This window comes from Anabrus simplex, chromosome 2, assembly GCF_040414725.1.
Source record: "Anabrus simplex isolate iqAnaSimp1 chromosome 2, ASM4041472v1, whole genome shotgun sequence".
NCBI classification, from domain to species: domain Eukaryota; kingdom Metazoa; phylum Arthropoda; class Insecta; order Orthoptera; family Tettigoniidae; genus Anabrus; species Anabrus simplex.
This window is the reverse complement of record NC_090266.1, coordinates 329,708,453-329,736,134: the sequence shown is the minus strand read 5'-3', so window position 1 is coordinate 329,736,134 and position 27,682 is coordinate 329,708,453. Positions and strand designations below refer to the sequence as shown.

Sequence of the window (27,682 nt, the reverse complement as noted above, 5' to 3'; positions counted from 1 at the left end):
GTTAGTTTTTATTTTGTAAAATAAACTATTAATATGTGTATTGAGGAGCATTTTAGTCGGTTCTTGACGTACAAACAAAAATTCACACCTCTAGTTTTCTTTCAGGTCTGAAAGGGTTATGCGGACATTGCATACCTATCAATTTCACCCGTACCATCTGCTCTTACACCAGGAACACCATGGCCATGATTTCGAAGCTTGGGAGGTGTTCTGTCAATAGACCCTGCAGCATGTGGACACTGATCCTACCTCTTTAGCAACCATCTTATTTACGGATGAAGCATGGTTCCACAACAATGGAACCACTAATCAGCATAATATGCATTACTGGAGTGTGGATAATCACCATTGGGTACAATAGGCAGCTTTTCAGGTACAGTGGGGTATCAACTTATGGTATGGAATCGTGCGTGATCACCTCATTGGTCAAACCCCCCCCCCCTTTTTTTGGGACGTCTGACCGAAAACACTATCTGCGGTTTCTCCAAGATTATCTACCACAGTTCTTAGAACATATGCCACTCCTTGACAGCTGCAGGATGTGGTCTGAACATCATGGAGCTCTACCGAATTCGGTGGTGGTCGTCCGGAACCATCGCCATGCGATGTATCCTGATAAATGGATAGGAAGGGGAGGACCTGTCCCCTAGCCCATCATATTGCCTGATCTTATGCCCCTGGATTTTTTCTGTGAGACCATGTAAAACAACTGGTATATGGACAGGAGCTGAGCAATCCTGGTCACAGACAGCTCATCACCGAGGCATGCTGATCAGTTCTGCTGGAGTTGTTGCAACGTGCCAGGTGGTCCTTACAATATCGCGCGCAGCCCCATATCAACCATGGAGGCCATCAGTTTAAGCAGGTGCTCCGTTAAAAGACATAGGTAACTGAAATTCTGTCACATGTTTCCTAGCCTCTTCCAACCCAGCTCAATACCATATGCCACCATACCAATGGCCCTTTTCAGGGCCAAACAAAGAAATTAGTCTGTAGAAACTTAGTATGCAACCTTGCCACATCCTAATCAAATGGCTGTAAAAAAGAATTTTAAAAATTACTTGCATGGCTTGACATGCAGCGTGCAGTTTCCAGCCTATACAATACCTGTTCCTAGCCTGTTCTCCTGCTGTAAGGTACATACTCTTTGTATCTGTGCTTGTTTTACGGGTTTGTTTGGGTTACTCACAATGGATTAATAGTGACACACATGATTCCCTCTGGTTTTTAGCCCGTAACTACACATCTTGTTATATTACCGCGGTTTAGAGAGAGGGACCGATGTATTTCAGAATTGTAGTAAATGTGGTAGGATGCATAAAACTAAATCACAAGGGGCTCGTGAACTACCCAGTATAGGCCAAGTGGAGAATTTTTCTTACACAAAAAAGTGTCAAATCACATGAGTGAAATGTTCCACTTGCTATAATAAAGTAAACCTGTAAAGTGATAGAGTATAGACCAAATGAAATGATGGAATTTTTTTACTTTACAATATAAAAAAGGTCTCATTTAGGGACTCCAGAGCTTAGTACTTGAATAACCAGCGATAAATGACAATCAAGAGCTGGACTTTCCATACCCATATTGAGTTACTTAAGATTTATAAAAATAAAAAAATACAAAAAGTTCTGTAAAAACCTACAGAAAATCAATATTCAAGCAGACTTCCAGCAAAAGGTCTTATTTTCACTGAAACCTGTAAAATAGTGACAATTTTGGTTTAGCATTGCACAGAGAATACAGAATAGGAATTACAACTATAAATTATATCAATTTATACACAAATTTTAAAATGTCAATATTAATGTGTATTTCTTTCCTGCACTCTAAAAATAAAATCAATTTAAAGGTATAAAAAAAGGGGTACTTTGTAGGATTGCTAAATGAATGTCAATTTATATTTCAGTGTGTAATACGTTCAAATGCATAACACAACACCACACCACACACCACAGTTGAACTTAGACATTCAAGAACAGGAAAGTGACACTTCTTATAACTTCAAAAATAAATGGTTCAAATCTTTATCATGCACACATCAATATGAAACTGAAGGTATTTTTATAAACTTTGTACAACTAGCATTAATTGCTTTACTTACGCATTGCATTACAATAGATAAATGGTGTTAAAGGAACATTTATGTGCTCATCTGGATGAATCCCACATATTTTCATTGCCAGTAAGCCCACTGCAATATTATAATGAGCAGCAGTGATGTTTTGAGGAAGGCAAGGAAGTATTAAGGATAATGATCATGCTGACATTGATCTTAATATATTATGAGAGAAACTCCCTTTCAATGCCCAATGTACACAGTATCAGTCCCATTGGTGTTCTTGTTTCACTGATGAGTTCTTTTTTATTGAAGATCTTGTTCTTAATACTCCTTAGTCTCATCGATGCATGAATGAAAGCCGCTGAAAAAAATGAGAATATTTCTTAGGAATGCAAAATAAGAGAGACATATTAAATATATACTTTCATAACAGGTTTAAAGCACTTGGCTCCAAGCCCCTCCTTCATGTTTCTAAATTAAGCACCTTCACATTGAGCCTGTTCTATTTCTACACCTCTTACCGTACAACATGTCAAACACTATAACTCGACTGTCCCATCTCTAATCCTAGCTGTTCATACTAGCAAATATTCTCACCTTCATGTCTATTACCTTCAATTTACAAACAAGATATTCTGAATCTGCCTAGTATTCACTCCCATACAGCATTTCCAGTTTAAAATCGAGCTCTGTGATGAAAAGTTAAAAATGATAATATACCAGAAATTATGGAATAGCCTCAAATTTCAACAGAATCTTCTTAGTTTAAATATACTATCCACAAGGGACATAGGAAAATATGAACAAAAAATTAATATGCTTCTAGGTCCGAATTCTAGGTTCTCACCTCCCATTAAAGAAGAGTAATGAATATAATGATGATTTCCATCACTGTAAGTTGATTTCCTCCTCCATCTGCATTTGTCTGCCTAGTGGCAGGGTTTGCAATGCGGCTCTGCAGTCTCCATTTGTTATGGTTGTGCACCATGTCAGGCTCTTCATATCACCAAGCCGCATACTGACCTATAATTGCTTAGGCGCTTGGATTTTTTCCCAATGACTTTCAATATGTAGCCCGTATTTGCAATTGTAGAAGTTCCTGCTTTCAGTTCTGGTCCAAACAATTTTTTTAAATGTTCTTGTTAAAAACAAAATCTAACCTGACCCTCTAAGCATGGTCGTCTCCATGACGCTTAGCTGACATTTACATCTTTTTCAGTCAGACAATGCTCTGTACCATAGGGTGCAACAGGACAGATAACATTGCAATAGGTTTTCGATTTGAGGTAGTCTTGCTGCATTAATCCTTACATCACCTCTTTGGTAAGCTGACTATAATTAGCAATCATTGTTGGCTGTAACTCGATCCGAGTATATATAACTTCTTCCTGCATACATTGACCAGTTCAACTCAGTTTATGGATGTGTTTACGACGACTAAACAGACCAATCCTGGCATAAAACATACGCCCACACACATCACACTGAATGGACGGATGAGGGCGCGGTTGTAATTGACGGTGTTTTCTTGCTTGTCGCTTGGTCTCTTGATGTCTGCGGCGTTGTCTTTCAAACAAGTTGACAGCGGTGGATGTAGTGTTCCGCTACAGTGAGCGAACCACAGCAAATTCTTCCCATGTCTGTATATCTATACCAGTTGTCTTCATGACGTGTTTCAGCTGGTCATTAAAACGCTTAAGAGGGGCTCCATGAGGTCTACTGCCGGAGCAAAGTTCACCATAAAGAATTTGGTGTGGAAGCCTGGTATCACCCATGAAGTGAACATGGCCTAACCATCTCAGCTGATGAGCGATGATTGTTGCCTCAATGCTATTTAGCTATGCTTTGTCGAGAACTGCAGTGTTGGCCACATAGTCCTCCCACTTAATATTGAAGATCAATCTCATTTTCTGTTGGTGGAAGCGCTCAAGTTTTTTCATATCACGGCGATAGTGTGTCCAAGTTTCACAACCATACAGCAGCGTGGAAATAACAGCTTTGTACCCACGAGTTTGGTATGCAGTTTCAGGTCGTTATTCATGAAGACTCTGCATTAACCGTCCGAATGCTGCATGAGCAGCCCCAATTCTTTTATCAATGTCTTGTTTACAGGTACACCGTTTAGACAAGATGCTTCCAAGATATGAAAAGTGATCAACCTGTTCCAGTGTGGTGTCTAAGATGGAAATACTGAACTCAGGAAGTGTTAATCCTGGGGCAGGTTGGGCAAGTACCTTCATTTTTTTCGCATTAATGGCAAGACCAAAGCGAACACATGCAGTTTTAAAGCAGTTGACTGACTGTTGTAGTTCTGCAGGTGGTAAGAGCAGGAGATGCGGTGTCATCGGCTACTGTAGTTCTGTCCCCCGGGTAACCACGGTACGCCTTTGTGAGTAAAGTCTTGCCAGATTGAAAATGCCTCCATCAAAACGAAATTTAATATCCATGCCTAGGATGTTTGCAGATGATTCATGCAGCATGGCAGCCATGTACAGCACAAAGTGTGTAGGGGCAAGCACACAGCCTTGTTTCAATCCATGAGTGATTGGGAACGAATCTGATACTGAGTTACCAGACATGCCATCATGAAGGGCTCGAACCAATTCCACATAACGTTCAGGACATCCAAACTGTCTCGATACTTTCCACATAGCAGATCTTGGTACAGAATCAAAGGCTTTTTCCAGATCATAGAAAACTAAATACAGAGGCTGCTGCTGCTGCTCTCTGCATTTTTCCTGGAGTTATCTAGCACAGAAGATCTTATCTGTTGTGCCTCTGGAGGTTCGGAAACCACATTGAGACTAAGGAAAAATCCTCTGAGATAACTCGGAGCTGGTTGAATAGAATTCTTGCAAACATTTTACCTGCAATTGACAAAAGCAATATACCACAGTAGTTCCCACATACACTATGATTGCCTTTCTTGAAGATAGTGATGAGGTAGCATTTTTCAAGTCGTCAGGTACTTTGAGTTTCCCAAATCAAGAGGATGAGTGTGAAAAGTCTAGTCTTCAAGGGTATACCTCGATTTTGTATCAGTTCCAGAGGGATGTTATCAGGACCAGGAGCCTTTCTTGGCTTTAGTTGATTGAGTGCTTTGGTGAAGTCTCTGTATGTAGGTGAACTGTCATCCACGGTTGTTGGGGCTGCTGAGGGACATTACGAAAAAAGTCCTCAGCAACATTGGGGACACGATTTATAAGTGAAAAGAAATGTTCCTTACAACGCTCTAAAATTTCTCCATTATCAGTTAAAATGGAGTTGTCAGCCAAATCCACATGTGTGACGCAGTTCACACCCACGACACCACAGGTGTGGGGAAAAAACGGTAGCTAAAGAAGGAGATAAAGCTTCGCCTACTCTAATTCTCTGAATTCTAACGGGCACCCAGAAATGTTCTCCGCAGTGGCTATGTGCTGCTGCCTAAGGTAGCATGAGCAGTTTAGTTGGCAGCACGGTGTCATATCTGTCACCCTCACTCGCCAACAGGCCAAGGTCCACAGGGTAGCAGTACAGGGAAGGCCACACTGTGAGCTGTGGGCTGTCGAAATCGTCAGTGTGTATTGCAGTGAGCGAACATTCAGATAAATTATTGGAATAGTGCAACAGGATACAGGCGGTAATGTTTACTGCTAAAGAGACAGCTTTTTTGGTGGAATACGTTTTTCGCGAAGGCATCGGTTTACAGGAAATGTAAAACTAAAATTTCAGGCGTGGTTTCCTAACTACAAGTGTCCAAACCAGGATACCATTCGGGATTTGATAAGTAAATTTCACGTGACAAGCTCAGTTCACGGTGTACCGAGAACAGACAAGCCTATGCTTTTAACAGACGAAAAACTTGATGAAATTTCCCATATAATGCTGTGAAGTCCAAGTAAATCAACATGCAAATTAACTCAAGAAACAGGAATCTCTAAGTAGACAGCGCATACCGAAGTAAGCGACAAGCTTCGGTTGTTCCTTAAAAAACGTGGTTCATGAATTACAAGAAACTGATTATGAAAAAAGAGGTACTGTGAATGGTTCCAAAGATTCATAAATCGACATGGACTTGACGTTTAAAAAAAACGTTTTTTTTTTTCTTCAGATGAAGCATGGTTTTACTTATCCGGTTATGTAAATTCTCAAACCTCATGAATTTGATCTTCAGACAATCCCAAAGCACTTAGACAAACACCGTTGCATTTGCAGAAAATTAGTGTACGGGTTGCCATATCATGAGCACGTATAATAATACCAATCTTCTTTGACAATTCAGTGAATTCTGATGTCTATTGCTCTGAGATAATTTACAAGTTTATTGCTCAGTTGAATGAAGACTAAATGGAATGTTCTTTCTTTCAACAGGACAATGCTACAGCACATACGTCCCACCAGTCGCTTCACTTTTTAAATCAATTTTTGGGGGATAAAATGAAATGGCATATTGTTTTTAGTGCCGGGAGTGTCCGAAGACAAGTTTGGCTCTCCAGATGCAGGTCTTTTTGATTTGACGCCCGTAGGCGACCTGTGCGTCGTGATGAGGATGAAAATGACGAAGACGGCATATACACCCAGCCCCTGTGCCAGCGAAATTAACCAATTATGGTTAAAATTCCCGACCCTGCCAGGAATTGAACCCAGGACCCCTGTGGCCAAAGGCCAGCACGCTAATCATTTAGCCATGGAGCCGGACTTTTGGGGATAGAATAATAACTAAAGGTCTCTGGCCACCACGGTCTCCCGATTTAACACCACCAGATTATTTCCTTTGGGGTGTGGCAAAATCTGAGGTGTACAAAACCAATCCAAAAATGATTGATGAACTTCAAGTGAATATCATTAATTATGTGCAGTCCATTACACAAGAAACTTTAGTGAAAGTCTTCGACAATATGTGTAGACGTGTTGAAGCGTGTCTTCGAACACAAGGACAACACTTCCAGCATGTTATGAACTGCTGTGGTGAGTACAATGTTTCATAGGTTATAACGATGAACATACTCAAGATTTTAGAACCTAGTTCATTTTCAGATTTATTCATAATTCCATCCCAGTTTTTAATGTCACTTTGTATATATTTGTTTTCATTTGTTTTATGTCAATTGTGTGCATGTACATTTGTCTAGTTATTAGGTGTTTTACATTAAGGCTGAAGATGGCCAGCCCCGGCCGAAACTAGTCCCTAATTAATGTAATTTAGAATATTACATATTATAGTATTGAAAGGTGGACCATTACTACATTAATTTAATAATTAGAGAGTACAAAGTTTACCGTTTGTTTTGTTTTAATACAAGCGGCAGTAGCCATGCTGCCAACTTAACTGCTGATGCTACCTCGTGCAGAAGCATGTAAGCGCTACGGAGAACATTTCCTGGCACCCTGTATTTTCTAGGAATATAGCCACCCATTTAGTCACTCTTTTGTCTAGTCCAATTGTACTCTTTTTTGCCAGTAATCCCCCATGATCTACTGTATCAATCGTGACAAAGTCCACTTGACCACCTGAATCCAGGATGTCTGCTATATCTTGCTGGAATCCTACAAGTTCAGCTTCACTGGAATAACCTTTCCTAAACCCAAACTGCCTTCTATCGAACTAGTTATTCATTTTGCAAACATGTCTAATACACAGTTAAAAAAAATTAGGGAAACATGTTTTTGAACGTATGCCAGGCTCCACAAAACAATACCTCACACCCAGGTATATTACCAACTAAACCTTTATTCTTTACCACTGAAGTATACAAAAGAACATCAATGGCTTCACGTTCATTTTCAAAACACAAATGGAAATGTCCAAACAGGCGCGAAAACAAAGTGTTAACAGTCCTCCAGGGTGGATTTTTATCACAGTTGGAGAGCTTCAGTATGGTGTATGTCCTCCACGAGTATTACAGCTTGGCACCTACGTGGCATGCTCCGTATAAGTTGACGGAGGTCACGTTGCGGTATCAGGTCCCATTCTTCAACGAGCGCCTGTTCGAGGTCTTGGAGAGTCTGTGGTGGAACAGGACGCCCACGAACACTTCTGTCAAGCCTATCCCACATATGCTCGACGGGATTAAGGTCGGGACTCGCTGCTGGCCATTCCATTTCTTGAATGTCCAGTTCTCGCAACACACCTCCGGTGATGCACACTACACGAGCCCTGGCGTTGTGCACGAATATGCATTCAGGGCTAACAACGTATACAGCAAACAACACATGCTGTAGCAGCGGCAAGATTACCACGGACGACGACAAATCCGTATGGCCATTAATACTGATGTCACCCCACAGCATCGCAGAACCTTGTCCGAATCAGTCGCCTTCCTGGACAATATTTGGTATGTACTGCTCACCACAGCGTCTCCATACACAATGACGTCCATCACACTGTGTCAGGGGAAATTGGACTCGCCTGTGAACAATACAGGTCTCCACTGGCGAAGTTGCCAGTTGACGTGGGTACGGGCAAACAGAAGGCGAACTGCGCGATGAAAAAAAAAATGGCGTATGGCTTTTAGTGCCGGGAGTGTCCGAGGACATGTTCGGCTCGCCAGGTGCAGGTCTTTCGATTTGACACCCGTAGGTGACCTGCGCGTCGTGATGAGGATGAAATGATGATGAAGACGACACTTACACCAGCATAACACACGCTCTGGCAGTACACTTGCTATCCCTCTCAGCAGGTCAGCAGCATTCAGCCGTTCCTTTGTTGCAAATGGAGCTAGAATATGGAATTCTCTCCCCCACAACATTAGAGCCATACAATCCTTAAATTCCTTCAAGTTGTCTTGCCGTGAGCATCTCCTCGATATGTGCCACCAGGCTGAATGAATCTGGCAGAGTGAATGTGTGTATGAATGTACGTTTACTGTGCTTAGGGTATTTAGTGTCAATCAACTTTTAATTTGTAACGAGTTTAAGACATGACTAAGAATATTTATAGAGTTTATGTTATTTTGTTTCATATTTTGTTTCTAGTTTGTAATGGTAGTTTTAAGATAAGATTATGAATATTGCTCTCAGATGTACTATGTTAATGAAGTGTGGTTAAGTGTAAGAGAGGACCATGAGTCCTAACTTCGCCACTACAAATAAAGGCAAATATTATAATAATAATAATAATAATAATAATAATAATAATAATAATAATAATAATAATAATAATAATAATAATAATACACCCAGCCCCAGTGCCAGTGAAATTAACCAATGATGGTTAAAATTCCCGAGCCTGCCGGGAATCGAAATCGGGACCTCCGTGACCAAAGGCTAGCACGCTAACCATTTAGCCATGGAGCCGGACTCCATGTTGCTGCGTTAAACGGGGCACTTGAACAGGACATCTGGGTCGTAAGGACACTTCTCTTAACCTGTTCCTTACTGTCTGGTCAGACATCGTGACTCCAGTGACTCTCCTGAGGTTTTGTTGCAGTTCTCTGGCAGTTGCTGAACGACGCTGCACCGCACAGATGGTCAGATATCAGTCATCCTGTGGGGTTGTCGTGCATCCACGACCTTGTCCAACCCTCCTTGTGAACTGGCCTGTCTTACTGTAGCGATTCCACAAGCGGTGAATAACTGACGAAAAGACATTGAGATCCAATCCAACACAACGGAAAGTCCATCCTTCCTGGATCAAAGTGACGGCCCTTGCGACTTGAACCTCGTTAAGATGTCTCATGGGATGTGCTGATTGACAAAAACGTGCTCAAATGACCGCAGTAGCCTGTGTACCTCAATGACACACGGATGCATTGCTATTCACTTTGTTTTGAGGGGGTCACCTGACAGTTTTATGCATGGCTACGCCTACAAATGAGAGCAAACGCCTGAAAAGCCTTACATCTGATATGTTTTTGACATGCTCTATTGGTGAAAAATATCTAATTCCCTCCATGGGAATTTAGAATTTTCCATACAAAACGTGTTCCCCTAATTTTTTTGAACTGTGTATAATCAGAAACAATGCTTTCCCAAAATTACATGCAATAAATGTCAAACCGACTGGCCTGTAATTTTCAGCTTTATGTCTATCGGTAGCACTGAAAAGTATTTGATTTTAACGGTAGTTTTTAATGCTATTTCAAAGAACTTGTGCACTGAACCATACATATTTAAAGATAAAATATCCCACTGGAAAAAGGAAAGACGATTCATTAACATAAATAGAAGTACATGGTAGTGATTAATTTCAAAATCTCATTGCCATAAGACCTGCTCTATTGGTGTACCGTAAAGCAAGTTGTTAAAAAAGTAAAAAATAAATTTAAAATCTTTTAGTAAAAACCAGAATACAGCCAAAATCTCCAGTATCCTCATACCAAACACAAATGAAATGTCCAGTGTGAAAAATATCAAGGTATAGCCTGGTGTGAAAATGGAAAACCATCTTCAGGGCTGCCAACAGTGGGGTTTGAACCCACCATCTGCTGAATGCAAGCTAACAGCTATGTGACCCAAGCTGCAAATGAACTCGTAATGGCTTGCAATGCTGACAAAGCATGCTGGAATAATAACTGTGCAATAATCTATGAAGGAATCTCACTGGTATATCAGTCAAGTGTGGTTGAAATTTAGCCAGTTCACATTTACTCTCCTATATTACCGATAGGTAGAAGTGTTAATTTTGGTTGATTAGCAATAAAACAAAAATTCATATTTAGAGGTTAGGATGGTTTTATTTTCACATATTTGCATGTTTCATGCTGTCCAGGTGTCAATTTAAATCATGAAAGAATACAAATTTTATGACCACCACCACAATCTGAAAAATAAAAACATTTTTATACATATTTTCCCACACCACTCCAAAATTTTTGTGCATAACCCGATTTTCAAATTGGTTTAGTGTAAATTTCAGAATGATCAATTGTTTTGTTTCTCAAGGGGCTATTAATATTACGATATATTGTCGACAGACTCGTTACATGGCGACTTAAAAGGTATTGGAATCGGTCCTGGATGGTAGCGTTGTGGCCGGTGGTGAACAGCTGTTATCTCGTGGCATGAGTCGTTTGGCCAACTACCTCCAAAAAGTTATCTGATTATTGTTCAAATTGGGTACTACGTTTGTCTCCTGTTACACTGGTAGCGGGTGTAATTTGTAGCACAGAAATGGGCGTTATCAATGCTGGTGTGTTATTTTCGTGAATCAGTTGGCAACCACGTGTTCATCATGGTAGTTCTGAACTTAGAAGTAAGCAAAGATGAGACGTGACTTAATTGAAATATTTTATTAAGAAGGAAGCCATAATTTAAATCAGTTATTATGTATACGGAATTCAGAAAAATTTTGCGTGTGGTTACGACTTTACTCTGGTGTGCGACTACAATCAACCATGTGGTAACAGTATTTGCTACTCGGCATTGCAATATTGGGTTTAAAAATGCTGGTAGCAGTTTCTGCCATGGACAGACTTAAAGAATATAAGAATGAAGGATTTATAATTTATTGTGGCACTGTTATGTCCAAATATTTTGATTGTAGGTTAGAAATTTGCTTTAGACAAACCTTGTAAATCTGAGAAGGATTGAAAACACTGAGAAACGTGAAGTTAGTATTCCTAGAGCGGCCAAAATGAAACAAAACTTATCAAATGCTAGTCTCATGAAGGATTCAAAAGAAGAGTTTATTTTGGACACTATTACTGCGTTCATGAAAGCTAATATACAGTACCAGTAGAGAAACCATACAATCCTGCCATCCGTACGTGGCTTAATAAGTACATACACGGAAGTGAAGATATACCATCAGCAAATCAGATCCATCAGAAATACATCCCCATGATCGGTGAAAGGAAAACAAAGACGTGTTTTTTTGCTATGTGGAGAAACAACTGACAAGAATGGTAGGTGTGTTTTTAACATCCTACACCATCCATCAGTACCATCAGCTGAAATGAACACCCATCTGACTACCTATGTTCTAGATTCTGCCAATAGCACAAATTGCAACAATGCTATATTAGACACTTTGAATACCTACGAAATTGTATGGAAGCGTGTAATGGCAGGTGTTATGGACTCTGCACACTACATGACAAAATGAGTAACTACTCTTCAAGGACATTGAAGAAGTAGGTCATGTCCAGTGCTAAGCTCAAAATCCAACTTGTCAGCTGCATACTTGAAAATGAGCTGGACAAATCGAACATGTCTATAGTACAGACAAAGAATGCATTTTTAAGTATGCGAAAAAGAAAAATCAACTACACTGCATTTCTAAGAGAGAAATATGAAAACACAGAACAAAAGGATGAAATTCTAGCTGTTCCAATGCCTGTGTGTACAAGATGGAATTCTTGGTATAAGGCTGAAATGTATATGGCCACACAAGATCTGGTGGAGTTTTTTAAAACACTGAAAGATTCAAAGTCCAAGGCCAAATTTTTCCAACAAGCATCAACTTCAACACTACAAATTATAAAATTACAAGCAGTGTATATTTCTGTTTTGGTCCCTCTTTTATGGACTTGCTTAATTTCTTGGAGGGATCTACGCACCCAACAATTCATATACTCATTGGGAAGCTAGATGCCCTTGAGGTAGAGCTCAAGCTATTAGGCGATTGTGGGGTATTCAACTAGACAATCCTCCAGAACTTGGAACAGCTTTCTCAAAAGATGCAGACAATGGTCAAGTCCAAGCTTACGTGTGCTTCCCAGACAGCTCTAGTAAACGTCAGGACTTTAAGGACCACAGATCCAGCCAGGAAGACTGTGGAAGCCATCGGGTCATTATTTGATCCCCAGCTTGCACCTAAGTACATATCTCTTACAGAACTGCTCCAGTTTAAGAAGAATGCACCATTTCTTAAGAGGATGGATTCTCAACAGTTTTTAGAGGCTCAAAGCATTTACCAGATGCCATCAAGAATCAACTGCATCAAGAAGATTATGACTGTAAATGTTCCAGAGATCCTCATGGGATTAAGGCTTGCTCACTGAGACTATGCAGCTGCTGCATTAAAATGTGTGTGGTATCCATGTTCAAATGTGGATTCTGAAAGGTCGTTTTCAAAATATAGTCTTATAGTAAGTGATAGGAGGCAACGATTGACAGCTGCAAATGCTGAGACACTAACCATGATCTACCTTCAATGATTTCACTGCAGTATTCGAATAAAGCTGAAGGAGGTCACTTGCATTCATTTAAAATCTGTTCCTTGAGATGCTGCATGGAGGTGAATATAAAACGAGACTTCCTTATAAGTGTTTTCTCATTTTTACATAGGCACATTTAACAGTTTACCTGCTATTTTGTTTTTTACTTTATGTTTGATTAATTTTATATGTTTTTAAATGCACTTATTGTGGAAACCTGATCACTTTCCAAATTTTAACATTTTTCTGAAAAAATGAAAAACAAAACACCACGTTTTGAATTTTAAATCAAATCATTAAAAAATAAAAACACATTCTAACACCTCTACTGATAGCCATCAAAATTCTGAACATGTACGTGTCAAAAGCAGTTTTTACCTTTAATAGTGTTCATTGTAAACACGTCCTTGACTGTGCAATTTTTTATTTACTTGAAAGAAACTTCCAGGTTTTTAGGCATGTTCAGTGCATGCAGTCCAAGCTGAAGGGATGTTAAGTACAGAACAGAAAACAGAACAGAAACTGCCAACCAGACACCAGTATGCTGTGATCCATAACCTTCCAATTCTGCATTGGATGTCCTACTGATTGAGCTATGGTGGCCTGGTCTTATTTATTCTGTTGGAATAGATCTGAGCTACATATCTGGAACTACTACCAGCAAAACTTAACGAGTGCACGGTTGTCACCCGCTGTGGGCCAGTTTGAGTGAATATTTCATTTTCATGACTACATTATACTTCAAAGAAACTTGCAGCAAGTGGCATTTTCTTTTGGACAGAATAATGATGATTTGTAAACTCTGAATCATCCTTCACACATACCTTGCAACTTATTGTAGTCCCACTCCTACATGCCAGATCAGGAACTTGTCAGAAACAATTCGGCAAATGAACACGGTATAGAAAGATTAGCTGAATTAACAGTTGTAACCCCTTTTCCCCCTTTCTTTCAGCCCCCTTAATGGTATTTCTCAAAAACAAAAAAATATGTGTTTATTTAAAGGAGATTCCAAATACCAATTTTTACGACTATAAACTTTTAAGTTTTTGAGATACAGATATTCATTTAAAAATTTCACACCCCTAGCAATGGAATATTAAAAAATTCTACACCATAACATAAATGTATCCCTATAATTTCATTTCTTTATGTCCTGTAGTTTTGGCTCGGCGATGATGAATCAGTCAGCCAGAACATGTTGTCTACATATATATAAAATTAGCAAGATACCCGTGCTTCGCTACAGTTTGAATCTGAATGTTGTTATTCAAAGTTTTACATTGATTTTGTACGTCGAACAATACTGGAGGAATGAATACTTTTTAAGGGGTGAATGTTTTTAGGATATAGAAGACCACCCTTCAAAAAAAAATTAAGTTCATGCCTGAAACGATTCCGGAAGAATGGATATTGTGTTTTTGAGAGTCAACCCCCATATAAACCCCTTTAGGAGAGAAATATTTTGAATTATACGATATTTTACACCTAGAACATAAAAGAAGACGCTTCTCGTAAAATTACAACATTGTACCTCAAACAGTTTTGGAGGGATGAATAATTTTGTTTAAGGAGCTAATCTGATTTAACACTTTAGGGGTGGAACGTTAAAACATATTTCTTATTTCACACCTAGGATTTAAAATATATACTGCTATTTGGAATTTTGTCTTCGTATGTTAAACAGTTTCAGAGGAAGGAATGAATTTTTTTTTTTTTTTTGATCTTAACCCTCATTTAACACTCTGAGCAGTTAAATTTGTTTCAAACCTTCTGCTATTTAATACCTAGGATATCATTTGAAATTTTAACTTCATAATTCAAACGGTTTCATATAAATGCACATTTGTCATCATTCCTCACCCCCCCCCCCCCAACAGTCAAAATCCCCTTACAGTATATTGCTTGAAATCCACTTCTTATTTGTAACTGTAAGTTGATTCCAGCAAGGCCCCCCCCCCCCAACAAAATACGTGTGTGTCTATTTTTTAAGGAGATTCCAAATACTGATTTTCTCATCCGTAACATCCTTCGTTTTTGTGATATAAGTATCCCCACACAAAAAATTAAACTCATTTTTCAATTCATTTATCCACCCTTAATTGGATTTTCCGAAAACAAAGGAATGCGTGTTTCTTTATTTTTAAAGGAGATTCCAAATACAAATGTTCATGTTTGCAACATCTTCAGTTTTTAAGATATAAGTATCTTCATAAAAGGTATTCAACCACTTTTTCACATTTTTTCACTCCCCTTAAGAGGATTTTACAAAAAAAAAAAAAAAAAAAAAAAAACGTGTTTCCTTATTCTTAAAGTACAGTATATTCCAAATACCAATTTTCACATCTTTAAACTGTTAAGTTTGAGATATAGATACTCATTTTAAAAATTCACCCTCCTCTTTTTTCACCCCCTTAGCAACGGAATATCCCAAAATCCTCCCTTAGCGAGCACTTACATTGTAATAATATAAATGTATCCTCAAAATTTAATTTCTTTATGTCCAGTAGTTTCGGCTCAGCAATGATGAGTCGGTGAGTCAATCAGTCAGGACATGTTGCCGCAAGTGCGATAAACAGGTATAACTTGAAAACCATATTCACTCACCCATGAGTAAGTAATGCAAGAACAAGCTAGAATTATTATTACTATTATTATTATTTTACAATTATTATTATTACTACTACTTGTATGTATGGCTATAAACTGTTACTGTTACTGATTGATTGATTGACTGCTCATATATCGAGCGGTGTAATCACTATTGCGTGTTTTGGGGTGATTTTTAGTGTGCCATGAAATTTCCAATTTCTTTGAAATCATTTCGGAAAAGGCTAGGAAAGCAACAGATAGGGAATCTGCCACCTGGGCGACTGCCCTAAATGCAGATCAGTATTGATTGATTGATCCAGTTAGTATTTGTATTATTATGATACGATCGCGTTGTTGTGAGGTTATGTCATGAAACATGTGCTGTACATAAACATTTATACGAGTTCAATTAATGTAAGAACCTGTATATAATTCATTCTTACCTGTATGATGAAACGGGAATGCCCTACGAGCATTCACGTTTCATTCATTTATTAAGAGGAACTCGCTAACACCCAGCCGTAAGCATTTAAAACTTGCGCCGAGCGCACAGGCATTGTGGGAACTGCAAGCAAGCTCGCGCTGTTCCAGAACACCGGCCAAGGTCAAGCGACGTCGAGCAGAAGGTTCTTTCGTGTTCCATAGCATTGCAGCATGAACGAAATGTGATATCAATATTTCAATAACGTCACCTTGCAGGCAGGAATAATGAACGCTGCTAGCCGAAATTTCATGTCAATCGGTGTAAAGATGGCCAAGATATAAAATTTTCTTGGGGCCCACAGGTGTAGCCACGCCCACCGACCTTCGGCAATATAAGCGAATCGCCAGCCTGGGGTAAATCAGAGAGTGTGCAGTGTGCAGCTGCAGTGTGCCGTGGGCAGAGAGAGTGAGAGGAGTCGGCAGTAAGCCGTGAGCTCAGTGTGTGTGTGTGCGCGCAAGTAAGCACGTCGCGATATAATTCGTCACTCGGTCCGGCTGTGTACTTGAGTTCGGAAGCGTTAGTGTTGGAAGCCTTCTCCGTGGGCTTGAACTTTGTGCACGAACAAAAACGTAATTTCGTTTTTATCAGTCTGTACGACTGGGCGATTATATTTCATTTGAGGACTATAAATGTGCGTTATAAACTGTGCCAACCTTGATTTCATTTAAAGACTGTGTGAAAACAGCGATAATGTTTCTAACATAAACTGTGCCAGCCTTCATTTCATTTAAAGACTGTGTCTATCCATTTTTCGGAACTGTGTTCGTAATAAAACTGTGCCAGCCTTCATTTCATTTAAAGACTGTGTCTATCCATTTTTCGGAACTGTGTTCGTAATAAAACTGTGCCGACATTCCCTCTTAAAGACAGTATTAACTTGTGGAATACGGTATCGTCATTTCTTTCCGAGGGACCATGCCAATTCCCATCATAGCCTGTTCAGAATCACGTATGATCTTAAGTGTCAGTGATAATCTTCTGAAAATTACGACGTAACAGAACTTGGACTGTCGTTTATTTCAACAAGTGTGTGAATATTGTGCTCATGGTGTACAGTGCAGAGACTGTACCCGGTGAATTTACTTTCATTTGTGAAGTGCTTAATCACTGCACCTCGGAAGGTCCTAGATTGTTTTCGTTTGTTTATTATTCCAAATACGATAATTCCTTCCATCTTATTCTCATGGAACTGTGACTCTGACTTTATCCTTGTTGCTAAAGCGCGTTCAACATCATTGACTGTGGGAACTATTTCGGTGTGCTTCGCCTTAGAAAGGCGTCACACCAGAGTCCCATGACGTCCGATGCGGAAGCTCCACATTTCCCCGTTCCTGCCTCAGGTTCGAGTCGCCATCAACACTAATACAGAGAAAACACCAACGACGGAAGACAACGCCGACGCCGACCGCAAGACGACGCAGACGCCGCAGGACGACGTCCCCTCCACGCCTTCAAGGACAACCCCACGATTCAGCTGTAAAAGGTGACATAATTCTTTGCATATCTATTGAATAAACTGAAGGATCCACTTTAATCATAAAATTTTTTTTCACTACCCTTCTCTCTCTCTCTCTCTCTCTCTCTCACTCTCTTAGCATGGGCCGTACACGGCTTGTCGTTTCTCATGCTCTCCGAAAAACTGAAGTACGGGCGTTCCTGTTTCAATATATAATTTGTAATCCATAATTGTGAAACACACTGTAACTTCCAGAATGGTAATAGGTAGACGAGAATGACTGAGAATATTCTGTACAATATTTCTAAGTATTCGGCACTAGAGTTTTTGAGAAGGTATTCCTCTTAACGTATCTTTCTGATGATGATGATGCTTGTTTAAAGGGGCCTAACATCTAGGTCATTGGCCCCTAATGGTACAAAATGAGATGAAATGAAATGACAAATTAAAAGCCAAAAAACATCCACTGACCACAATTCAAAACGCAAGGATGAAGAATAAATGGATGGATGGATATGAATTTAAAAATAATCAGAGGACCCGACTCACAGTGCCTCACATGCACAGAAGCTGCCGTAGAACAATAGTATTACTGACCAGGGGACTGCTTCTGGAGCACAATACTGAATCTATTATACTTGTAGTTGAAAGGGATCCAAAATCCAAGTCAGCGGCCCCTCACAATGGTACTCATCGCTAGGAAAGTAGAACCATGGTATTTGTCCTGTTGCAGTACTAATCAAGAGTAGCGTAAACTCCCGGTATTCCACACATTATGGTACTACTCACAGGTAATGAAATTCGCACATGTATTACAGACCTACGTTGTTTCGCACATTGCGCCGGCATTTACAGGCAACGCAAACCTATGGTGTTCAACAGGGACTTGTACCATCCTGTGGTGTTCCTCAAATAATAGGTACTAATCATAGGCAAGCCAGAACCATGGGTTCCCTCATCCCATGGTGTTGCTCATATAGTGCTACGAATCACAGGTACTGTAAAAGCCGTAGCGCTCTCGGTTGCTACTAACCACAAACCTATTTGGTACGCAACATAATGGTACTACGCGCAAGTAAAAGCGACCCATGGTGTTCCCCGCATGGTGGTACTAATCACAAGTAGTTTCATGGTTCCAATTTGATCATCCCCTGGTCGCCCCTTTTAGTAGCCTCTTACGACAGGCAGGGGATACCGTGGATGAATTCTTTGTCTGAGTCCGCCACCCACAGGGGGTTGTGTGTGTGGTCCGCGAGAGGTATTTTATTTCCCTCAAGTCCACCGGCAAGCTGGTTAGGACACCCCCCCCCCCCCATCCGCCACCTGGGACGCACCACGTGGGAGTGGGAGTGTCACCTCTCTCCCTGCTACGCCAGCATAGTAGGTTTGTGGCGTATCTTTCTGGAAGCCTGGCCAGGACATATATAAGGAGACAATCTTGACAGTGATAAGAGTTATTGGTTAGAGAGTTATTGTTTAGCAGGAGTTTCATGGGTGAACACGTGTTAACTGACATGCCAAGGTAGGCAGTCTGTAGTCATCTGCTTCAACTGTGTTTCAAGGTTGTAATCTCCATGTGCAGTGATTGGCTTTTGTCAAAATGGCGGCTTTGTTGATGTTCTCGGTTTGAAGTGTGTTCTTTGTGATACTGTGATTAAGGTTGTGTGTGTGTGTTAACTTGTAAATTGATATGAATAAATAATTGTACTAACTGACAGCATCTCGTGTAAGTCTTTGTGGATACGTTAATGTTATTTTTTATATATATACACAGAGAGATGATATGAGTAAAGAAGTGGAATCAGAGATGAGGCTTTTTGCAGGTGATGTTACTCTATTATACCGTAGAGTAATAAGTAAGTTACTAGATTGTGAGCAACTGCAAAATGACCTCGCTTTTGTGATATGGACAGCAGGTAAATGGTACGATGATATACGGGGTTAAAAGTCAGTTGTGCATTTAACAAACAGGAGAAGTTTTAATTACTGCGCAGATGGGGTGAAAGTTTCTTATGGGGATCATTGTAAGTACCTAGGTGTTAATATAAGGAAAGGCCTTCATTGGCGTAATCACATAAATGGGATTGTAAATAAAGGGTACAGATCTCTGCACATGGCTATGAGAGTGTTTAGGGGTTGTAGTAAGGATGTAAAGGAGAGGGCATATAAGTCTCTGGCAAGACCCCAACTAGAGTATGGTTCCAGTGTATGGGACCCTCACCAGGATCACTTGATTCAAGAAGTGGAAAAAATCCAAAGAAAAGCAGCTCAATTTGTTCTGGATGATTTGGTTTGGACTGGGAAGATTTGGGAGAAAGAAGAGCTGGTCGACTAAATTTACTCATACTAATATAAATGGTCCGTTATTGGACATTATAAATTTTCCAGCTAACTCATTCCTGGTTGCCATGCTCATTTGCTCATTCGGGACGAATATTTCAGGTTCCCTATGGGAACCAACATCTATATCATAAATTTACTTATTCGGAACAAATAGTATTTCAGGTTCCCTATGGGAATCAACATCTTTTATCATAATTGGTATGTTCCAAGCTGTCAGCGGAGAGATGGCGTGGAATGACATTAGTAGACGAATAAGTTTGGGTGGTGTCTTTAAAAGTAGGAAAGATCACAATATGGAAGTTGGAATTCAAGAGGACAAATTGGAGCAAATATTTGTTTATAGGAAGGGGAGTTTGGGATTGGAATAAGTGACCAAGGGAGATATTCAATAAATTTCCAATTTTGTTAAAATCATTTAAGAAAAGGCTAGGAAAACAAGAGAGGGAATCTGCCACCTGGGCGACTGCCCTAAATGCAGGTCAGTATTGATTGATCGATTGACTTCAGACATGTCACTACATTGACATGTTCAGAACTAAGGGCCGCCCTTCTCTTAGTTAACATTTCCAGCATTACTGAACACACAGTCACCAGGAACTCAAGTAGTTGGAATACAAAGAAATGTTTCGTTATGCGTGCGAGATGTGGAAGCTGGACTGAATGTATTTTCCACCATTGCAGGTGGTCTGCAAAGTCATCTTCCAGTTACACCAACAACTTGTAGACTGTAATCTCCATCACAAGTGGAGCCAAACTCAAAACCAAAATGGCATGACTAGAATCCTGTTCATCTTCGTCGGTTTCAACATTCAGTTTCCTCTTTTTTTTTTTGCTGCATGGTATTAATGGAACTTTTACTCCGTCCACGGTTCTCTCCAAAATTCTTTACCATCTGGATTCTGGTCCTTTTTTTCCCCCCCATAACATCTACCGACTGTTTTCCTACACTCTGAAGGTAATGTTTCAACAGCAACAGCTTTATTTAAACTTAATTGTACAATGTGGGTTGAACACTGAAAATATTATCATTTTGCACTTTCAACTCCTAGAATGATATTTCTTGCACTGTCAGTACAAACCGTGGTAACTTTATCTTCCAACCACCATTCATGAACTACATCTTCAAATTCATCTGCGCAGTTAACAGCATTGTGGTTTTCTGCAACACGTTTAACCTATAATGTTGAATTATTTCACAATTTGAATCAATCCAGTGAGCTGCAATGCCAAGTAGCTACGAACAGATATGAAAGACCAAAAGTCCCTTGTGAGACTAACAAATTCTACTTGTTTTAGTTCATGTATTAATTTTGACCTTTCAACATCATACAATTCGTCAATTTTTTTTGTTACTGTGTCTCTAGAGAGAAGATGGTAAGTGTGAGAACTTCCTGTAAAACCTCTTAAGACCATGATCAGAGACACTGTTGACCATTACTTCCTGTAAAACCTCTTAAGACCATGATCAGAGACACTGTTGACCATTCTAGTATCCTGCACAATCCGCTTCACTAGTTTATTTGTAATTTCATTTTCCTTATTAGAGGAAACAGGCTTCACTATTAGGTGCTCCAACGTTGACTGAGAACATTAAATAGTAGTGACACTGACAGATGCAGATACACTTTGGAAAGGATGAATACATTTAAGATGATACTGAGGACTACTTGCACTTCCAGTATAAGTAAACAATTTTCCGCATTTCCTACAAAACACTGCCTTTCTGTCTGTCAACCCAAAATTTTTACCAAGTTTCCTCACATTGGTAACCATAGACTATTTGCAACTGAAATTCACAAACACTGAATGTTAATACATACTGTCTTCTGAATAACAATCGCACACAAACTGAGGTTTAAGTTGTCACTTTTTGTATTGTGTCTTTCTAGCAACTGGTATCTACTGTATTCATTTATACATTACTTAGAAATTTCTTAATGCCAATCCCTTCTAGTACATTCACCATCCCTACCCATTATGCCACCTGACTATTTTTTAAAGCTTCGCAAATATACTAAAATAGCCTGTCCAGTATTTCCTTTCGATCGTAAAAGCAATGGTCATAATCCTTGTTTTAGAAGAAGGCAATTAAGGAGAAGATATGATCAGCAGCTTCCTTTAATGACCTGTCAATCATACAATACCTGAGGCTAGCATACCGAATGGCAAATAATAATACAATACACGTTTTGTGCCACAGAAAACAGTCATTTTTCCTTGACCATATCACAATTTTAATTGGTTCGATTAGCATATTGATCGGTTAATCAGATTTTTAGATTCATCAGTTAATCAGTTTCTAATGATCTAAAGATAAGAGATATAAAACTAAATAAGGCCACAGAGATAGTTGCAAATAGAGGATTATGGCTGAGTTTAGTAAAATCACACTGGCCTGCAGACTGAAAGCAAAATAATGCCCAAACTCAAGACACTTTTTTTAGAGTTTTTTTTAACTTATTCCCCTTTTCACATGCAGTAGCAAATAATAAATGGTTTTGGAATTGTCTTTATTTGGTGAGGATTACTGGCCCAAAATTGCAGAAAAAGATGATGCAAAAATATCTAATGACATGGTGAGGAGATGAAATTTAGCAATTAAGAGCAACACTGACACGGAAATTTGAATGCTTGGGAGGAAATATGTCCCGTATTATTTTATCTTACATGTATCAAGATGGTTTTACAACTGGATGCGGTAATAAGAGGCTACGTTCAAGCAACAAGTTCTACTTCTTTTTTCACTTGGACTATATGCTTAGCAGGTTCTCCTGGCTTGTAAACATGCAATACCTGCAAACTTCCATTCTGGGTTAGATAAAACTCCTACAATATAAGTTTGTATTTACTTGTTCTAACTCTTTTCCCCAGACCTGTGGGGTTGCTGGTGCAAACTGTATTGCACATGTGGCTTTGGCCCTGTTTTATGGTTGGATGCCCTTCCTGGCGCCAACCCTCTTGCATATTTCTGTGGTGGTTGTTAGTGGGGGGTATTGTGTTAATATGTTGAAACAAATGCTAATACCCAGCCCCCAAACCAGAAGAATTAATTAGATATGATTAAAAGCCTTGACCCGGCTGGGAATTGAATCCAGGACCCTTTGAACTGAAGGACTCAATGCTGACCATTCAACCAAGGAGTCTGATGTATGTTTACATTTACTGCAGTTTACTATTTAGGGAAACTACAACAGCCACATCAATGCCATCGAAGAAACAAATGTGGCTAGTGTGATGTATGGATTCATGTATTATTTGTCATAAAGAAATTCAGAAGTCAGGAAGAGTGTAGAAAATACAGCATAAAGTAGTTCATGCGTACCTAAGTTAAAGCACAGCGTATAGAAGAGGAAATGCGCACTCATCTCCTTTCACCAGCGGCAGCACAATCACCTGAGTCTGCAGCAGATGAGAATGGTAAATGGTGCTCGTTACATTTGTGCGCCAAGTTATCGGAAGTTATACTGCTCACCATTCACTGTTTAAAGAGGTTTAAGCAGTTGATATTATTGGCGTATTCATTAGTGAATAGTGCGAGTTGCATTATGTCTTAAAAACAGTATTTTCCATCGTAATTGTGCTTGAAGACAGTGTGGGAGGTACTGCCACAACATGCTTACGTGTTTCGTACCTGGATGTAGATCTGGATATGACCAATTGTCTTCAGGTAGGTATTTCTATAGACCCCCTAAAGAGAGTAGTGTTCTCCTGAGACGGGAGAAGGCTGTCCAAAAAAGGACAGAAAAAAGACTCATAATTGTTTCATGTGTAATATTCATTTTTTGATAATTTCTTAATAAAAGAAGACTCATTGACAGTGAATGGTAAAAGAGTAGGGATACCAAGACAGCAGTGGAAATTAAAACCAGAAGCATTCCCCCACATATTTCCTAATCTGCCCAAATATCTCTCTACGACAGTAGAGAAATATAAATTTCCTGTGAAGAGGCAATCCACACAAACAGATGTGTCTACTAAAAGCCCTAATCAGAACATAAATGTCGATCATCCCATATGTTCAGTGGTTGAAGATAGCCCTGATATGCAAATGCTAGGAAAACAATTGCTTTGTTAAAGAGGAGACTGAAGAATTACAAACATAATTTCATTAGAACACAGAATAAACTAAATATTGCTAAAGCTAAAATACACTAGCTTGAAAAAACATTTCAAATAAAACATCAAAGAGCAGTTTCAAACAATTAAAACAATTCGCTTCTCTCTGCAAAAAGCAGAAAGTTATACTGTATACAATGTTAAAGAAGTGTCAAGTGATAAGTAAAAAAGAAATTTGATATATTTGACTGAACTGAGCAAAGTGAAAGCATACACACAATATTCTAAATCAGAGTGTATGGTGCGCAAAAAGAAGTAAAGGACGATAAAATACGCCAAAGTACATGCCATCTTTCTCATGAACTAATAGTCCCATTAACCTGGAATTTGTTCCAAATGAATCTGAACTATTGTTCCTGGTTCTTCTGCTCGAAGTTCCCAACGCAAAAATTACCCTAGTTTTCAATGCGTTGTGAAACACCCCATGCAAATACAAGAACATCACTTTTATTCCATATAAAATATGAAAGGTTTCTTCTCCATTAGTAGACTATAAGGACATAAAGTCAATGAGCGACTCCTTTGAGTCTACTATAATCGCTTGAAAATAATCTGGGCTAAACTGTTGTAACAGTGAATTTTTAAAGAGATTGCTGCATATGCTTAGGGGTCACACCTGAATCACCTGTGTCAGCTGGGTAAAGCGGCACTCAGATTTTCCCCGTCACTGAGGGTCCTTATCAGCGGACCAGGCGTTGGAGCAGAAAGTACCACGCATGGCTGGAATGGCAGATGAAGGCTACAATGAAAAGGAATTCCTCAGTCGTCTTGCACCTGCTTGCCACTGAGAAAAAAGTCCTAAGTCATCAAGTAAGGTATTATTATTGGAGTACAACAATACTCTCACGTTAAATAATACACACACAGATCTTTTCCAAAGAGTCCTGCAGCGAACAGGGAGTTGAGAACGCAGGCGGGATTTGTGATGTCTGGGAGCCTTTAGAGACATTCTGGCATGCGGGCAGTAGATGTGTGATCAGTCACCTTGCTTGAGGAATGTCTCTGTAAAGCAATTCGGTAGCTGCATCTACAACTGAGCAGTCCTGTTTAGGGTCTACTCTGTTTACCTCACATGAGGAGGGGCTAGAGAAGGTGCCCTAAACATATTCAGCCACTTTCATTGGTGAATGGATAACTGTATATCAAATAGCATCACCTACAATGGCAGTAGAGAAAGTTTAAAAAAAAAAAACTATTTTGCAATGTTGAACATCAGAACACTGAATGATGACACATCTAGTTAGAGACATGAAAGAAGAAGTGCAATGACTGATCAAGAATTAAAGCAGTATAACATTGACATAGTAGTGCTGCAAGAGAGAAGACTTCCTGCGGAATGTCAAATAACTGAGCATTGTGCAGGATACACCTTCTTCTGGAGTAGGAATGGCCATCAAGAAAAGTTTTCTTAACATCCTGTCCGAACTTCCACTAGGACAGAACAAAAGCCAAATTACAGCCAAGACCCTGGTTGAGTGGCAGTCAATATGCCACACTGATAAGAACATATCCCCCAACTTCAAAGGAAGAAGATGAAATCAAAGGGTGCCACATAGTCAAAAACATCAATCAGCAAGATAAAATCATCTTCGGCGATTTCAACGCTAAAGCGTGGAACAATATCAGTGGTAAGGATGGAATAGGCAAAGAAAAGTCAAAAGGAGTCAAACTCCTTTCCTAGTCTGCTGAGCATGGACTAATTATAACTAACACCATATTCTGTCAAAGAGATCGCTTCAAAACATCATGGCAGCATCCGAGGTCAAAAGCATCTCAGACTATTTGATAGTCCGCAGAAGAGATCTATGGGATGTTCACATCACAAAAGCAGAGATCTATGATGAGCATGTCTGTTCCTTAGGAGAGGAGAAAACAACAGAAGAACTGTAAGCATGATTTTGATATTGAGAAATTTGGGGCCGTATAGAACATTCAACAGTACAGAGAGCTATTCCATCAGAAATCACCTAATGAATATCTTCCAGGTGCAACGAAGTACTGGGAGAGTTTGAAGACTGCCATTCAAGATACTTGAAAAGAAACTCTAGGATATCAGACCAGAAAACATCAGATCTGGTTTGATGAAAATGACCAAGAAATTGCAGCTCTGATCACAGAAAAGAGAAAGGGCTTGGAAGCATGGCAAAACAACACTACTTCACAAGCTAAGAAAGAGATCTTCCACCTTATCAAAGCAAAAGTTCAGCGAACAATTTGTGAAATCAAGAAACAATGGTGGATGTCAAAGTTTAAATACTGTAGTTGCAAAATCTGGCAAAGATTCACTGTTATTTTTCCAGGCCGAAAAAGCAGTTTATGGCCCCTCCACTTATGGTAAAAGTCCAATCTGCTCAAAGGATAAAAATACTCTAGTTAAAGATCAATATTCTGTTGTGATAAGGTATATGTCATACATAAAGCTCCTATTAGAGAGGGCATCAGTCATTAGCAATAAATGTACTGGAGAACAATACCACATTAACACAAGACTTAAGCAAGGTTGTATGATGGCTCCCACTTTATTCTCCCTCATGTTGCCACAGCAATGCAGCTTGTCAAAGACTATCTTCCACCCTGAATTCAAATAACACACAGAATGGATGGGAGACTTTCCAACTTGAATAGACAAAAAGCAAGAACACAAACATCTACTGTCGCTTTAACTGAACTACAAAATGCTGATGACAATGTCATTGCAGCACAGTAAGAGGATGAACTGATGCTCATTATGAAAGCTTTTCACACTGCATACAGAAAAACGGGTCTTCAGATTAACACATTCGCGTACCTAGACCCAGACACGAGGTCGCATGGCCCGTGGCCATTCATATAAACACACTTGTCAACTGGTCTAAGGAGAGGTAGCCTTCTGCAACTAGTTCAAGCCTTCTGTCCATAGATGGCATGGTATGCAGTATACCGTCTGAAAGCTGAGAATCAGCTCGCTCACTCTCCAAGTTGGAACGAAAATCGTAGATTGCAATACGCCGTAGGCAATCGTCCTCGAAGTCAGGTGACTCCCTGCATGGTAGTCAGCAGAAATGGCTGGCCCTAGCAAACTTTGTATTACGAGGAATTAAATTGAGCGCACAATACAGGATAGTGGGAATGAATCTAGCAATGATATAGCTTCAGAAAGTGATACAGGTTTATTTACTAGTGTTAAAAGTGATAACAGCATGACAAAAAAGTATGACAAAGTGAGGGTGAGTTTGAATGTGACAGTGATAATGAAGCCCAGCCTGCCTCCAGAAAGACAAAGAAGGCGAAGGAAGATGGCTGGATATGGATTAAAACAGGTGATAAACCATTCAAATACAGTTTTAAAGGAAATCCTGATGCAGAAACCTCATTCCCAACCCCACCCCTCCAATTATTTTTCAACACACGGTTCATAACTCTTCATGGGATGAAATAGCTACTGAAAGAAACCATTTTGCTGATCAGTTTTTTGCAAAAAATTTCACTTCACCCAGTATGAGCCAATGGTTTCCCACATCAGATGAAGTCAAGGGTTATTTATTTTGCTTTATGCATTCCCATGGCTC

The 27,682-nt window shown here is 39.5% G+C and overlaps 1 protein-coding gene across 1 annotated transcript in view; it reads right to left on the bottom strand.

Moving 5' to 3' along the window:
* Positions 1-1,304: 1,304 nt before the first annotated feature.
* Jwa (PRA1 family protein Jwa) overlaps positions 1,305-27,682 on the bottom strand; it is an 84,850-nt gene continuing 58,472 nt past the window's right edge. Inside the window, exon 3 of the mRNA XM_067139063.2 lies at positions 1,305-2,423. Within this exon, the coding sequence (XP_066995164.1) occupies positions 2,284-2,423 (140 nt within the window). The 3' untranslated portion in view covers positions 1,305-2,283. The remainder of the gene's footprint in view (positions 2,424-27,682) is intronic.